This window comes from Diadema antillarum, unplaced genomic scaffold (assembly GCF_040938485.1).
Source record: "Diadema antillarum isolate AM-2024a unplaced genomic scaffold, OU_Dant_1.0 seq00001752_RagTag, whole genome shotgun sequence".
Lineage (NCBI taxonomy): Eukaryota > Metazoa > Echinodermata > Echinoidea > Diadematoida > Diadematidae > Diadema > Diadema antillarum.
Window position 1 is genome coordinate 92,753 of NW_027272434.1, and position 16,973 is coordinate 109,725.

The window sequence follows — 16,973 nt, forward strand, 5'->3', positions numbered from 1 at the left end:
AGTCAGTCATAGAAAGACCAAAAACAAAAAGGAAATATGGTTCTAGAAACATTACAGAAGAGATAACTGAACCAATATTTGATATTATTCGCCTCGTGGTGTTGCACAATATCACCCGCTACTCTCGTCTTCACAACGTATTAATACGTCAACTCACTACTCGCTAACCATCTCGATAATCTGAGAGTAATGTACTAGATGAAATAGCAAGTTCAACGGTCAAGCCAATGCATACATTTCCCGTATTGCTACAAATATAAATAATGTTGCAACAGAGGCTGTCCTTCAGATCGCCTTGTAGTTCTCAGTGTCAGCATACGTGGGTACTATTCACTCTTCCTGTGTGTGTGTGTTTTTTTTTTTTCTTCTGTTTTACTGTGATAGCTATCAGAAAATGAAATTCAGCGGCATCAAAATACTGACCGCTACTGGATGTGTATTAGAAACAATGAGCAATATGTATCATCGTGACTTGTACTGCAGTGGAAACAATTTGCAGATAATATGCTTGCTTTTCGGAATGTGAAGTTGATATTTTGAAAGCTGAAGATTTGCTTGACCCTAATTTGGCATATTGTCGTCTCTCTTTTTGCTTTCAGCGTTTACGTCAACTAAATCGCTTTGACTTACGTCGAAACATCCGCAGTACATCTGGGATATTGGAGGTTATATAAAACATATAGCTCTTCCCTTGGTATGATTGAAAGACAGTGAAGGACTTCCGCCATTACCTCAACGCTTGGGATCCGGGACATCGCTTGGCTATATTTAGCAGAGGTTGAAAGAGAAACCAACCCGAAGGGAAAGTGGGGCACACATCTTGCTTTTTTATTCCATTTTTAACCCTGGTTTAACAAAACTGTTGTGCATCTGTGCTCGCTAGTGCACTCCTAGGCAAAGTCCTCCCATCAATGCCAAACGAGCGAGTTTGCATTCGTTGACAGCACTCTGAAGAAGGTTAGTGGCCAAGGACTAGGGACCTCTTGAATTGTCCCTCACGACTTGGAAAACGCAAATTAACCCGAGTTAATGAGTCACACTGCGCAACTAATATAAACGAGAAAGGCGGACTGTCTCAGAATCGCTCTGTACGATTGAAGAGTTACAAGGTGCAGCTACACTCTTCTACTGGCATTTTTTTAGGGTTCTCAGAACAAGACATTATCTAAAGAACAGTGTCGTCTTTTGCGAGCGAATCTTATCTAGAGCGTTGAAGGCATTCAGCGGCTGGTCCTGCGCAGAGTGTGCCTTTGACGATGTCTCCAGCCCGCGGCACGAGTCCAGGCATTGTGCAGCTGAAGGAACAGAGGTTGAGTGTGTACTGTTCGCCCAGGTTTTGCAGGCGGAGCCGCTTCCTCGAGACGGCCTGTGTGAATTCTATGCTAGAAAAGCGTGACGACATTGGTTGGCTGAGAGCGTTCGATCCCCGCTTCGGCTCGCAGGGTAATCCGAGTCCCAGCCCGAACAGCAGACGATCCAAGTCAGCGAACGGACTCGCCTCCTCGCCTGTTCCGAATAATCGCAAGAAGTTCGCGTCGCAGTCCACAATCTCTCAACAGTCTTCTTCGGATACTGATTCGCTTGGCTGTGCGCACCTCCTGGCGAACATGGACATCAGCTCGCCTGCCATCACAACGAACGACGGTAGCCCGGTAGACATAAATTCCCCACAGCCGGGCACACCTACGCTCTTGCCGAAGCGACAGAAGCAACGACCAGCTTCCCTGGCTCTGTTGGACAACCATGCGACCGCCCATAGCCTGGACTCAAATGCCAATGGGGACTCGGGCGTTGGTCCCGCTTGCTGCAGTTTACACGTCCGCAGGGAACGACCGGTTGACCGCAGCCCGGCTGGGTCCGCCAGAGCCATCCCTACCTCTAGCCGCAGTTTGAACCCACCAACGTGTAATCCTCTGAGTAAGTCTTGTTCTGACCTTCGGGGTGCTAACATCGAGGAATGCTGTATGATCCACCCGAACTTCTCCTGCAGGTGCCCAAGTCACCTGTCCCTCCAATCAGCGCGCGTTTCTACGCCGTCAGACTCGCGGACAGGCTCTCGGATAAGCCTTATTTCGGAAGGTGTTGACTCTTACGAAGGACTCTACGAAAAGGCCTATCGAGCGACGTACGTGATGGACAAGGACCGGCTGGTGCAAGAGACTAAAGTGTCCCCTGATAGATTAGTACGTGAGTGGCTGGCAAGGCAGGAGGAGGTAACGCAACGCACTCCGGAACAACAAGAAGTGCAGCAGTAGTTTGACCTCAGTTAAAGTATGAGGAAAATGTCTTGCGCCACCAACGAGAGAGGTTAAACTGTGTTGGTATCCCTGGGACTGTTAAAGACAGTAGCACACTTTTTCCCCACCTTTGGTATCATGAAAGGCGTTTTGTAGTAAAGATGGCTGCAAATGATTATGCGATGTTGAATCCGATGAGAAACGAAATGCCAGTGTGGCTTTCTCCAACTAACCAATTAAAACCTTCGAGATATCATTAGATGTTTTAATCCAATTGGAGAGATTGTACCGTGGATAGTGGGTTGTTAGAGAAGAAAGAAAGATTAATGGACACTAGAAGTATCGTCCAGATATCCAGTAAGAAATAACGCCTTCCTTTAGATCGTGGTATGATTTTTGCGTGCAATTCTTTGTGACATATGTATATAATCGTTATTCAATTTGTCGTAATCACTTTCCCATTACTTCATGCACCTTTTACGTTATGCCTCTACCCATGCTTTTTTCTCCGTTCTACATAAATGTGAATCGTCAACAGTACTCAATGCAATCATCACATTTTAATGTGGTTGGGTTTCAATATGCTATCATCATTTCCATCATTTTAGTCTTGTCTCTGAACCCATCGTGGGTTTGTACGATACGCTAGACTTCATGCACAATGCGAGAAATGTACCTTTTAGATATTGCTATATGGGAAGGGATCTAAAAAGAGAGGAATTAATGACGAAATATTCCAGTAAATATCTTAGAGATGAGCGATTTTGTAAGTCGGAGATAAGTTATGTTCTAGATATAATTATTTTCATGTAGGGAAGGAATTCATTTTAGTTGCCACGTCACGTTTGCCAGACATTTATCCGCCAAATAACGCGGCGGACTACAAATGAAAATATTTATCGCAAGATAGGTTCGGAGGCATTTTAAACATTTTTCAGGAACTCCGTAAGATAAAACCTCTCCAATAATACCTCAGTTTTTGCATGGAAAGAAAATTCTTGAAATTGTAAAGAAAAAAAGCTTAAAATGTCCCATATTTCTGTCATAGCAGGTTCAATCACCAATATATAATGTATACCTCGTTTTGCGATCTAAATCTTCAAATTGAAATCATAAAAGCAGATAGTCATGACGAGAAATCCCTTGAGGTCATAATTACCCATGGCAAGCAGCGGGTGACGTACAAGATCTAGGGAGATTTTAGGCTGTCTCAGAGAATGGGTGAAATCACCTTAGGACAAGTCCGTACCATCCTTATAAATCTGTCAATTTGTTTAATCTGGGATTTTTTTTTGTAACAACGATCTAAATAGCTTGCTGTAAAGCCTATCATAGGAAACAGTTGTCATTTTCGTTATCTATCTCTCTGTCTATTTTGAGGATGTATTTCTTATTTTAAATGTGTCGCTCTCTCGGAGAAAGCCCGGATGTAGAGGTCAAAACAACGAATGCGTGATGCAAACATTTTCACCTGCCGCCCTCTGTCTATGGTATTGAGGGTTCAAGCGCAATATCTTTTGATCAATGGGATAATGCTATTATTAGCAAGAAACAATGAATTGAGAACGACGGGTGAATTGCTGACGCACTCTCCCCAAAAAGGGTGTTTACCAAAATTATGACCTGCACTTTTCTTTGATATGTTTTGAATATTATGCCTATAGTTACAATACCAACAGATAACATTTTACCTTTCACTGTGAATCTGTAAATAATGATCTTTGGTGTTCATTCCGTAAATAAGTGTTCAGTTGATGATTTTCTCATATTTCTTTTTTATTTTTTTTTTGCTGCAGTATCACGTGCTGCTTTGTTTTCGGACCAACTTTGATTTGTTATCTTAGATGAAGGTTAATGCTAAGTGTAGATAAAGTAAAATTAAATCAAATGAGCGCTTTGTTTCATTGAATAACTATGTCATTATTGTTAGTCCATCCTCTTCTAAGACATAACCGGTTTGAGGATTTTATTATTGTTTATCATCTATACTTTGTAATACCAGGAAGTAATATTATATTACATGATAAAGAAGGACTGTTGTAATCAATTATTTTGTAATTTAACATGAAACAAAAACAACGAAGGAAACAGTCTTCCAACTTCAAATTTCTTTCTTTCTCTTATTACTGATAGAGAGTATATAAGGCGCGGATAAAAAGGAGGAATATTCCATATCTTTTCGGGTAGGAGATGAAATTAGTTTATGCCTGCAATTGTAAATAGTGATATTATATATATGTTTTGCTGACGTGAAGAATTATATTATTTTTATGTTTTGAATATATTGTGTTTACATCAGAGATTCTATATGAAACAAGTGTCGCTGAAATTATTTACCACACTGCGTGTCTCCCAAATCATTTCAATGTTTATGTGGCATTTGAGATGTTTAGTAAATGATCAAATGTAACAGAAAATGGGCTTGTTTTTGCAATGGATCCTTTGTTTGTACGACTGTGTTGTCTTCACTGTCAAAATATCAATTCCTCGCCTACGGATGTACTGTAACAGACAGGCGTTCCCGTAACGCATATACCAACCTCAGGGGAGTGTATAATTTGATTAACACACACGCAATTCGATATGGAATTCGTTGATAAAAAAAAAGGTTCGCTCATTTAGACGAATGCTTTAAAGGGATCGTACAGTTCTGGTTGAGACATAATTTCAGGTTTCTAACATTTTTTGGTGAGATAATGAGAAACCTCTTATAAAATATGAAAGAGCATGTAATTCTATGAGGAATTCAACGTTTATTTGATGACAATTGGTTTTGGATTGGCTGAGATATTCAAGAAAGAGCGATTCTAATAAAGTGTGGGACCCACACTTTATTACGATCGCTTTGTTTTACTTTGTTTTTGGATATTTCAGTTATTCCAAACCCGATTTTCATCAAATAAACTTTGAATTCCTCTTAAACTGGTATGCTCTGTACTATATAATGAGTGTTTTCTTGGTATCTTGCAAAAAGTTAAAAGCCCAATTCTCATCTCCACCAATACTGTACTATCCCTTTAATGTAGTCTAACAATTCAGAATATTTCTGCAGTTCTTCCCTTCAATTTCTTCTTCATGTCCTTATTGCTCTCCTTTTCTTCCTCTGTTTCTTCCTCTTCTTCCGCTTTTTCTTTTTCTTCCGCTACTTCTTCTTCCGCTTCCTTTTTCTTCTCCATCTTTTTTTTCTTCTTCTTCTTCTTCTCCTCCTTTTTCTTTTTCTCCTCCTTATTCGTCTTCTTTCTTCTTCTTCTTCTCCTTCTTTTTCTTTTTCTTCTTTCTTCTTCTTCTTCTTTCTTCTTTTTTCTTCTTATTCTTTTTTTCTTTCTTCTTCTTCTGTTTCTTCTTCTTCTTCTTTCTTCTTTTTTCTCCTTTTCTTTTTCTTCTTTCTTCTTCTTCTTCTTTCTTCTTTTTTCTTCTTATTCTTTTTCTTCTTTCTTCTTCTTCTGTTTCTTCTTCTTCTTCTTTCTTCTTTTTTCTCCTTTTTCTTTTTCTTCTTTCTTCTTCTTCTTCTTTCTTCTTTTTTCGCCTTCTTTTTCTTTTTCTTCTCTCTTCTTCTTCTTCTTCTTCCTCTTCGAATCTTTGTCTCGTGTCGTGTTCATCTCCACTCTCTCGTCCTCCTTCTGATTCGTCATTCCAACGTCAATTACGAACACGCCCTCGGCATGGCGAGGAGTAGAATCTGCAACCGGCGTAAGCTTACCGGGTTAGGGGAAAAGAAGGACACCGATAAACACAAACATACGGAGATAATGAAGAAGCAGTGAGAGATAGATAGAGATCAAGAGAGAAAGGGGTGAGTGTGTGGGGGGGGGGGGGATGGAGAAGAGATGGATGCGAGAGTGAGGACTGCTGTGTATGTGAGTAGTTTGGTATTTTATGGCGCTATATTATGTCAGGTACACGTTTCAACAGCGTGGTTTCCTTTACAGCCTTATCAAGTTAGAGGGCCGGTTCGGAGTAACCATTGTTAGGCTGCTGTGTTGGACATGACTAGAATGATGGTGGCGCCAAAATTGAATATCAGGTTCTTATCCGCTGAGCACTATGATTTTATTTAAAGAAAAACATGTCCAGGCTCATTTACCAAGAACCAAGAACCAAGAAAAGCAAACCAATAAAGACAACGACTGATTGATTAGTGACCGGTCCTTCGCCTAGGAAATAGAACGGAGAACCTGGCATACGAGTGACGTTTGGAAGCCCAGATATGGGTGAAAGAATATCATTTTCTTACTTAAATGCTATACAAATACAAGTCTTCAAACCTTTTCCATCTTATCTCTTTCCATCATCAGAATCCATATTATGATGGATGTCGAATGAAGAAAACAACCTCACAGTAAAAACTGACTTTGAAAGCACTATAAACCTTTTTTTTTTTTTTTTTTTTTGATGAAGTCTTCAATCATCTCTCGCTTGGAACGCTAACAGAAGCCTCGCATGTTATTTATTCCCACATCAAGATAGATTCCATAGTATGTGCTGTCATAATGGTGAGGTCAAGCCTCGTTAGAATTTTAAATATTTTCCAATATTCAACAAAATCGTCTAATGCAAGACCCAAGCAGGAAAAGGACGCAAGAGAAAGGGAAAATGCTCCTCGGCACTCAGCTTGGCGCCAAAGTGGGCTTGCTGGCATGTGATTCACAGACTACCCTCCCTCTAAAAAAAAAAAATGCATACAAAGGTTACAGTCATTGCTATAGAAATGTCAACTAGAACAAAAAAAAAAACCCTAACAACAACAACAACAACGGTTGAGAAAGAGAGTGACATTCCAAACCAAATCCTTCTGATGTTCAACAGGAGACAGATCGAGACAGTCATCTGGTCATGACAGTTGGATAAAGATGCACACCATTTTGTAAGTTGTTGGCCATTGCTCTTTCTGCAAGCAAATCTGTGGTTTTTATTGTTTGTTTGTTTGTTTGTTTGTTTGTTTGCTTTTAGCTGTGTTTACGTCTGTCTAGTATCTATGACATTTCAGTTGATAATCCTTCTTTTTTTTACACTTTCTCAAGCTTTATTGAGCTTTCGTGAAACCCTGGCTCTCGGTGCAAGTTTAATCGTTTTATTCAATTCCTCTTCGCGTCGTTTAATATTCGGAATCATCGCACTCATAAACATTGAATACGTGTACAATATATTTTATCCCGCGCTGGTCATTACAGAATGATATGCCATCTACTTCTACGAGCAGAGCTATAGGAACGCTAAACTTAATTCGAAGTTATATTCTTTTGTTCTGTTTTCATATCTAAGTGGACGTCATATGACTATCTGACTTGGCCTTGAAGCAATTGAACGCCAACAAGAAACAAACAAGCAAACAAACAAACAACCAAAAACATACAAACAGACAAACTGTATATTTCGCAGCTTGTTCACACACATACACATACACACACGCACACACACACACACACACACACACACACACACACACAGATACCTCTCCCTCAGATCTTTGACTTTTGTAAACAACTCGGCACTTACAAGATATCCCTTCTAATGCCAATATGCAGAAGGAAAGTCTGTGTGACTCCACATGACTTTGCAAAGTTTTTCGACACACCGCCATGCCAGTGCGTCACATCTAGAGACCGATCAGTTTAGACAGCCCTCACTCTGAAAGGTATTCTGGGTAATATTTGGTCAGACAGGACAAATCTCTCCCGGATTATGACTCACTTTGTGGTGGCATATCGACGTGAAATATATTCCCAACCGTGGCCCCGCCAAAACATCGGGTTACCTACGATCAGAATCTTGGAGCTCTCTGTAGGATTCAACGCAGTATGAAATGAAAGGAGATGTTATATTATAGAATACAAGAAAAAAGATCAACATTTTCATGATTATTTTTTTTATTGTTGTTAATGGAGTCTAGATAAATACAACCTAAATCTATTTGTGAAAATGCTGGTTTGACACCGGTTGAGAGAAAGGGTTTGAAATTATTTCAGCTGGAACATAATTGCATTTAAAATGGAAACAAATACAATTTTAAAACCAATCAACCTATGTAGTTCTTTTCTTCTGTGGAATATGTCCCTACGCTGTTGCCTCGACTGAGGCAGCGTGTGGAAAAGACTTGAAATGGTCCTGTAGGGCTCTTCATACATTAATGATTTCTTGTAAGACCATACATATTTTATTACTAGTATGCTATTCGTTGCTGATCCCGGAAATTGGTGACGTTGAAAATGAAACGAGCCTGACGGGCGGATTGCCTCATAAACCATGCAATGGAAATGTGCACCGTTATATTTATGCGTGTGTGCATATTATCATGTGTGTTTGTGTGAGTGTGTGTGCGTGTGTGGACATCGCTTCCTATAACTAGGATGCTCCCGGAAAGTGTATCCTGGATACACTGTTCACGTTTTGCACACGATAATCTATGCATGCTTGACGTTTGATCACTGCGTACACCGGTATGCGCATGCAATGAGGATTTGGCATGATTAAAACATACGTGTATTCCAAACAGGTTGCGCCTCATATTGAACGCTGCCGCCGTGTATAATATTGAGAGGCGGGCATAACTACCACTAATACCCTCCGTGCGTGAGGTACATGATTAAGTATTACGATCAGCGCTTCGGTTTGCTGATGCCTTGCATTTAGATGAATCCGAAAAAGGTTAAGAGGTCTTTTGCAACTTGACTTTTACTAAAGCAAACACTATGAATAATGCGCGGTCATATAGATGCGATACACTCAGGAGATCCTGCATGTTGACAATAATAATAGAAATATCAATATAGACATTATGATAAAAAAAAAAAATCCTCACCGCTCTCTCGTCGGACCACAACGCGCATTTCAGCGAAGCGTACCAAGCCAATGATGGGTGGCTACACTTTACTCATACATGCCGTCAAGTATGAGCATTCGCACCATGAGTTTAGATTAAAGGGATGATAATAGTTCTGGTTGAGCCCTGGCTGCAGATTTCTAACCTTTTTTGGCGAGATAATGAGGAAGCTCATCTGAAATAAAGAAGAGCGTGTGATTCCAAGAGGAATTCAACGTTTATTTGATGACAATTTGTTTGTTTATATTTTAATGGTTTGGATATCAAAAAGAAGCGATCCCAATAAAAGGTGGAACCCACCTTATAGGATCTCTTTGTTCTACTTTGATTTGAATATATCAGCCATCTCATATCCGATTTTCATCAAATAAAACTTTAGAATGATATGCTCTGTGGCATTTCATAGAAGCGGATTCTTAGTTTTTTGCAAAAAAAAAAAAATACAATCTCATTCCTCATCCCTAACATCACTCTACTCATCCCTTTTAAGGTCTGAAGGCAATCTTTAGATTTCCAAAGATCACCTCACTCGACTGGGTTACTGCCAGGCAATGGCCCCCTTGACAATTATTGGATGGGCACCACGAGTTTCCCCACGTGAGGGTATGATAATATATAGGAACAGCACTGTCGTTTGTGATGCAATATCAGTATTACTCAGAAGCAAAAAAAAAAATAGAAAATAAAAATAAGAAGAACCACTACCAACATAACCTTTTCGGCTCATCTGATATTTCATCGTGTTATGTCTCATTTAATTTCATTTAATTTATTTCATTTCACCTCATTTCATTTATTTCATTTCCAACAAAATGCAATAACATTGTAATAATTATGGTTTTGCAAAATCATCATAATGAAGGAAACTACTATATGAGAGAGATACAATGCAATACTGTGAATTTCATACCCGTGTACCAAAATAAAGTTGTCTACAATGGCTCCTGAAAAAAAAAATCATTATCAATAGTGTAGATACGTAAAGCAACCAAAATCATTTCGATATACATAGTCATATTATGTATGGCAATTTAATTATATGCATATGAAAAAAGAGAACATAATTATTTTACGTGTCATGGAAAAGGATGCATGAAAAACTTATAATCAGTATAAATTATGTATGGTTGGTATAATTGTGCAATAGCTGTTTTTTTTTTTCTCATGTAGCAATATCCAATTTTGTTGGTAACGTATCTGTAATCGTTGCGTATTGTTTTGTCATGTAAACGTACATTCAGGATATTATTGTGTGATATCTCTGGACGATATTACGACTAGTCTGTTTTATGTTTTGTCAGCCCTTTTTCCCCCTCCTGCTTTTACAAGGTGACAACCGACGACCTGCACGTGGCATGGATGTTGAACAGACATGTACACATACATGCATACGTGCGTGCATACCTACATACATACAAACAGACATACAAACAAGCGTACATACATACGTACGTACTTACACATGTAGAATACATGAAACATGGAGAAGTCTGCGTCTGGTACACACGACGCGATGGCTCTGTACGAGACCAAGTTAAAAGGAATAAGAAAGAAATACAAAGGGAGAGAGAGAGGGAGATATATCCAGGATGCCTGTGTAAGACACACACCAAAGGGGAAAAAGAAACAAATATATAATATATATATATATATATATATATATATATATACGGATATATAGATAGATAAATTAGATATATAGGAAGAGAGAGAGAGAGGGAGAGAGATAAAGTGATCCATGATGCCTGTGTAGTATATACACCAAGAGGGAAAAGTAACAAATTAGAAAGAGAGAGAGAGAAATATAATACGTAGAGAGAGAGAGAGAGAGAGAGAGAGATGGAGTGAGTTAGAGTGAGAGAAGACAGATGACAGTGAAATGCTTCCCGTCATACGTCATCTAGTCATGAATATCTAATATGTCCCCGAGGATTCACCATTGGATTCATTATGCCGCAGGACGGTACCAGGCGTCGATATGTACGCCGGAAAAAGGGGTCTAGTACAGAACATGCTTGGCAGTGAGTATGGTGTGCGTGGTTCTGAAAGACGATATATTTTAGTTAACGGAAGAACGCAGGTTTGAGATTTATTCAAGGTTTCACCATTTACAAAACTGGAAAAAAAGAGTAAAATTTGTCTAATTTTATTCTGTCATTGCTGGTCCCTGAGGCACCCCTGTCTAAATATGTAACATGGTTTATCTTTTTATTCAACAGTCATTAACTATAGACATCAATGGCAGAGTAATCATGTCCATTTTCGTCCAGTCACGAAGCTTTGTCAGCCTTGGGCCAATACCACAAGACGCGAGTGTTTACCCACCTGTAAGGTTAGACAAGGTAATTGCCTACAGGACAGAGAGAGTGGAGAGAGAGAGAGAGAGAGAGAGAGAGAGAGAAAAGGACACACACACACACACACACACACACACACACACACAAGGACAACCAGACATCATTATCATCTTCATATACAAACGCACACCCACAGCATGCACACACACACACACACACACACGCTTGCACACATGGTCAATAGGTCAACATTAAAGGGCCCGCTTCAGTGCTGCTATAACTAATACACCTTCCATAAGAGGTTTCGGGAAGACACGACGAAATTTTGTAGAGGATTGCGTCAGCTGTTAATTAAACAACCTATAGAAAGAATATGAAGGTGAGTCACTACTAACTTTATTTACAAAATGTATCTATACTCTCTCTCTCTCTCTCACTCTCTCTCTCTATCTCTCTGTGTGTCTATCTATATATTTATCTATCTGTCTTTCTATTTATATTTCTATCTATTCATTTATATATCTCTTTTCCCCAAGTCTTTTTTTTTTTCAATTTCTCTCCCCCCCTCCCTCTTTCCTCCCCTTCTCTGTCTTCATTCATCCTAATATTTCATGCTGACGTGTGTGAATGGAATTGTCCTTTTTTATCTTTCAATTTCGTGCTGGAATGGAGTAGGAATGTTGGTAGCACGAATATAACTGGAGAAGTATGACGTCATCAAATTTCAGAGAGTCCAATCACGACAGCTATTTCTTGTATAATGGCCCTTGTGGTCCACCATCCCTCTCCTTCCCCCATCCAACCCCCCATATCATCTTGAGGTCTACCACCACGACCCCCCCCCCCTTCCTATCCACCCCTCCATGTCTCTTGAGGTCTACCTCCTCTTCCCATTGCAGCCTCTCCCCGATGACAACTACATGTATGCTTCCCCACTCTGCAAGAGGACGCATATTGCCGGAGAAGATCTCACCAGAACTCCGTTTAACCCTCTGCATGCTACATTAATTACCTGACCATACATGATAGATGTGTGCGTAAAATTTGTGCACATCTAACTCATTGGCACATAATAGATTAACGCACGAACCCATCGGTTCCTGAGGGAGATTTCTGCTGAAATCATTTTATTACCATCATTACTCATTGGCCACTCTGAATTCCATCTCATAGATGCAAAAGCTAACAATGAACAGGTTAAATTCATTCTTAGTCTGCGCTGAGCAGTTGACAAAAAAGAAATACAAAATGAATGTCAATTAGAGAGAGAAACATGAATTTCAATCTTCTACAACATTTCATCAATGAACGAATGATTATATTCTTAGCTACAGTAATACATTCAGTAATTAATAGGCCTATGACAAATTTGTATACAAAACAAGCAATAAAAGAGAATAGAAACAAGAGGGCTCATGTAAAAGACATTTGCAGCATAACACCAACAAGAAATGATAAATGAATGAAGAAATACAGACATGTGATATCGGGGACTTGATGGAATAAGAAAAAAAGAAGGTAATCTTAAGGCTCGCTTTAAGGTACAGTACACATGGTACGTGCACGATGAGCAGCGAGGGTTATCGTTAATGACGCCTGACACGCTATATTCAGTGACTCCTTGGGGATCAGGTGTCAGTACCGGATGTTGTCTTCCCATCCCTCCTCATCTTAGTTAAGATGTGACCTTGGTATGCTCTTCCCCTCATTCCGAAGACATTTAAAAGATAATTAAGGTAATGTGTTCCCTGCCAGCGGGTCCTTATCCTTCCATTGAACGAGCGATAATGAAGCATGCCTGGCTTCTAAAGTTCTTGGCGGTAGCGGTATTGAAGGTACTGTAGACAGACAGAGAAAAGAAATAAATTAAAAGAGAGACCTCATGGAGAGAAAGAAAGAGGAACAGACAGGCGAAACCGAGAGACGAAAAAAAAAATATCAAAGGTGACAAAATTGGAGATAGACTGAGGGTGAATTCAAAATGTTATTTTTCCTCCCTTACTATACCAAGGATACACGTAAATGTCAAATTAAGTAAATATAGATGGCGTAGGAGGAAATATGCATTTCTTTTCTTTTCTTTTAAACCTAGGAAATACTGAAATACAGGTTAACCGGTGACAGGGAGTCATTATGTCTCAAGAAAAAAAATACCTTCCTAAAATTTAGGTATATCTTACAATTTTATTTTTGTGTGTTATGCCCTTAATAGTTGTATTTTCTACTTTGCTCTCTCATATTTCTTTACGTCATGTACTGTAAGATCACATAGGCGATGCGAATGTGAATGTATAACTTAATACGTCAAACATCAATCCACTTATTATCATGGACTATCATTTTCATCTCCAAAGTATATTATCGAAAGTGGTAACATTATTATATGTATGTATGTATATATATACATTGACTGTGAAAATTCATTAACACTTTCATCCCTGACAAAGGGGGAGGCCCCCGAGAATTCGGATTTTGAATTAAAATCAAGGCAATTAGCATTTACTGCGTTCCTCTATTGTGATATATATATATATATATATATATATATATATATATATATATATATACGTACATATATATATTATATCATATCATATCTATGGTAGATGTAGACATATCATTTCGGTGACTAAATTTCTACAGATTGTAATGACTGGAAGGGTACGTTAGTTTGAGTTCAGTTCAAAGTTGACCCTAATGTTCAGGAAACTTTGTATTTTCTTTCTTACTTTCTTTGTATCTTTCTTTCTTTCTTTCTTTCTTCCTTCCTTTCTTTTGTGACTTGTGCTCAGTTTGGATGGCATATAAAAGTCGACAACATTTAAAATCTCTCCAATTCAAAAGTTACCATGTTTCCCATTATACGCTGTATTATCTCTCTCTCTCTCTTTCTCTTCGGCTTTTATTCTCTGTCTATTTATATATCTTTATCTATCATTTTATCTATCTATCTATCAATCCATCTCTCTTTCTCTTTGCCTTTCATTCTCTATCCGTATCTCTCTTTCTAACTCTCTATCTAACTAGCTATCAATCTCTCCCCGTGGCTCTCTGTCTTTTATTTATTCATTTTTTCTACTATCTATCAATCCATCTCGTTCTCTCTCCTTCTCGCTCTCCAATCTCCTCAGCCTCCCTACTGATATAGACAATATAACCTTTATTCCGCAATCCGCTTTTCTCGGTTTCTCTTCAGTCATTATCATCACCCGCTTCTGCTGCTGTGATGTTTTTATGTCATTTCCTTCTGCCGTTCCAAGTTACTCAACCTTAAGAGATGTATTTTCGTCAAACATAAAGTATTTTCCACTCTGCTGCGTAATTGGGTATTTTTGTTCCACGTCGGGAAGAGAGATGTTAAGCGGCTGATCAGTTTGCGAGATTCGGATCTTCTCGTCTCCGAAGTTAAACCAAATGGACGCAAGGGAAGGAACCCCCCCCCCCCCCCCGGAAAAAAAGAAAGAAAGAGAGTTCATTGCTGATGAATCCTTTCTTGCTGATATGTTCTTGTATAATCCAAACTACTCACTATCGCTGCGGAAATGCAGCAGTAATTGTTTGTTGCCGATCCAAGCCACTTAGCGCAGTTAGGCAGATTAACCTCGTAAAACATAACTTTGGCGACTCATTATACAACTTGCTGCTTAAGCAGCTTGAAAGAGTTTTATCTATAGGTCCTTCGCTCTTGTGTAATCATTTGTCTTGGATACACTCAAATAGCAGAGATTATGATAACTTACTTTTTTTATGTCATGTTAGTTTGACATATATAGCAAAATATTGATTGGGATGTCAATTTGGCATGCACCTTTATTTGCCCTGCCATCACGCCTGTGCGCAGCAGGCTTATTGAAAGATCTGGGGAATCTCTTACGCCCTGAAGAAAGGCTAATGTAGACGTGACCGGAAGTCCACCTTTTTAACGTTCAAGAAGACGAGAGCTGTTCAAGAGGGAGAGGGGGGGGGGGGGAGTGCACGGCTAAGTGTTGCTGGGTGCCAGTTGTGCATGTGACGTGCAGAACGTCCTTCGTACGCGTTAAATTTCTGTATTGCTATGTCAAATGCATGTTTAAGTGTTCGTGCTACCATCTATATGCAATCTGGAACGTTGAATGCAAACTACTGTTATTTGACATAGCTGTATTTATGCAGGGCATGTCCAGATCCAGAAAGCAGTGAGTTAAGGTATCGAGCTGGTTACTGGATGGAGACATAACACGTCGCGTTAACATCAAAGGCCGATATAGCCAAAACCACACGGAAATCAACAGTTAGTTGGAAGTGGGGGTGTGTGTGCGTCTGTGTGTGCATTTGTGTTTGTGTGTTTGTGTGTCTGTGTGTCTGTGTATCTATGTGACTGTGTGACTGTGTGAGTGTGCTTATTAAATGCCATTGATGAACTGAACTAAGTGGAATCAGATAGTTGAACTGAGTTAATCGCCAATCAATGTCTTTATTGACAAGCCAAACCTATATTTTTTAATCACACAACTTTAAGTTCAAAGCGTGTACAAATTCTTCTAAATTCACAAGCATTTCATCACTTTACAGTCTTGTATTCGCGTAAGCTGACAGAGACGCAAGTAATTGCTACACATTGTACGTGTAATTTCCCGCTACATTTGACAAATGGGTTCAGGCCGTTGATATGACGTGTTGCCCGTGGCCCCCCTTGTCGTAAGGCCCCTTTCCCTCCCCCCCCCCCCCCTCTCTCTCTCTCTCCCTCTCTCTCTCACGCTCTTTTCTCCCCCCGATGTATTTTCACTGTAGTCTTCTCCAGAAGCCCTTTTTGGCAATAGTTCACGTCACGTGTTCATGTTGTAGACCTTTCTCCGGTTTTTTTTCTTTGTTTTTTTTTTATCCGCGCGTGTGTGTGTCCGAAGACAACTAGACGAGAAAACAACAACAACAACAACAACAACAACACCGGACTACGATCTTATTAAGTAAGACACAAGTAAAGATGTGAAAGCTGTGTTTCGATTTAACTCATACAGCATCAATTTTTCTACATCATGATTCATCTGCACTGAAACTTATAAAGACGAAGGATACACTTGCAATTTTTGCGAAAAAAATCCAAGTGTTAATATTTGTTTAACGCAGTAAAGTGGTTTTCGGTTTATTCATTATATTCTTGGCGGTTCATTTTCACTTATACACAGACACACACACTCACATATGGGAGAGATATTATGGTGTACATGATGAATAACACGACAATTTATAATGACAATAGTACTGCATGGTTGAAAATCAGCTTTACACATTATAATTAGTATCATTTACTTTCCATGTGGCTATTCTCTATTAAATCCAGACACGTAGTCATCGCACACGGACAAAAATGCCGCAATGTTAACGCAGAACCCTCACGGCAACAGAGTGAGGTCGTCCTGGTGGAGAGAGAGAGAGAGGGAGGGAGTGAGAGGGAGAGAGGAAAAAAAAAAACATGATGACATTTCTCCGTGACAGGATCCTGATAGAACTTTAACGACCCGCCAATGTCCATGAATGGTGTAATAATCTTCGCCATGCTTCTGGATGTTCGTCAATTAATTATAAGTCAACAATGCAACCCCGCGCGACGGATGTACACGCTACAGTCCTCTTTTCCAT

At 39.4% G+C, this 16,973-nt stretch overlaps 1 protein-coding gene across 1 annotated transcript; it reads left to right on the top strand.

The window, feature by feature from the left end:
- Positions 1-1,111: 1,111 nt before the first annotated feature.
- On the top strand, positions 1,112-2,326 carry LOC139712035 (uncharacterized). The gene has a single exon (XM_071623875.1). It carries the CDS (start codon positions 1,257-1,259, stop codon positions 2,253-2,255), a length of 999 nt encoding a protein of 332 aa, XP_071479976.1. The 5' UTR covers positions 1,112-1,256; the 3' UTR covers positions 2,256-2,326.
- The last annotated feature ends 14,647 nt before the right edge of the window (positions 2,327-16,973 follow it).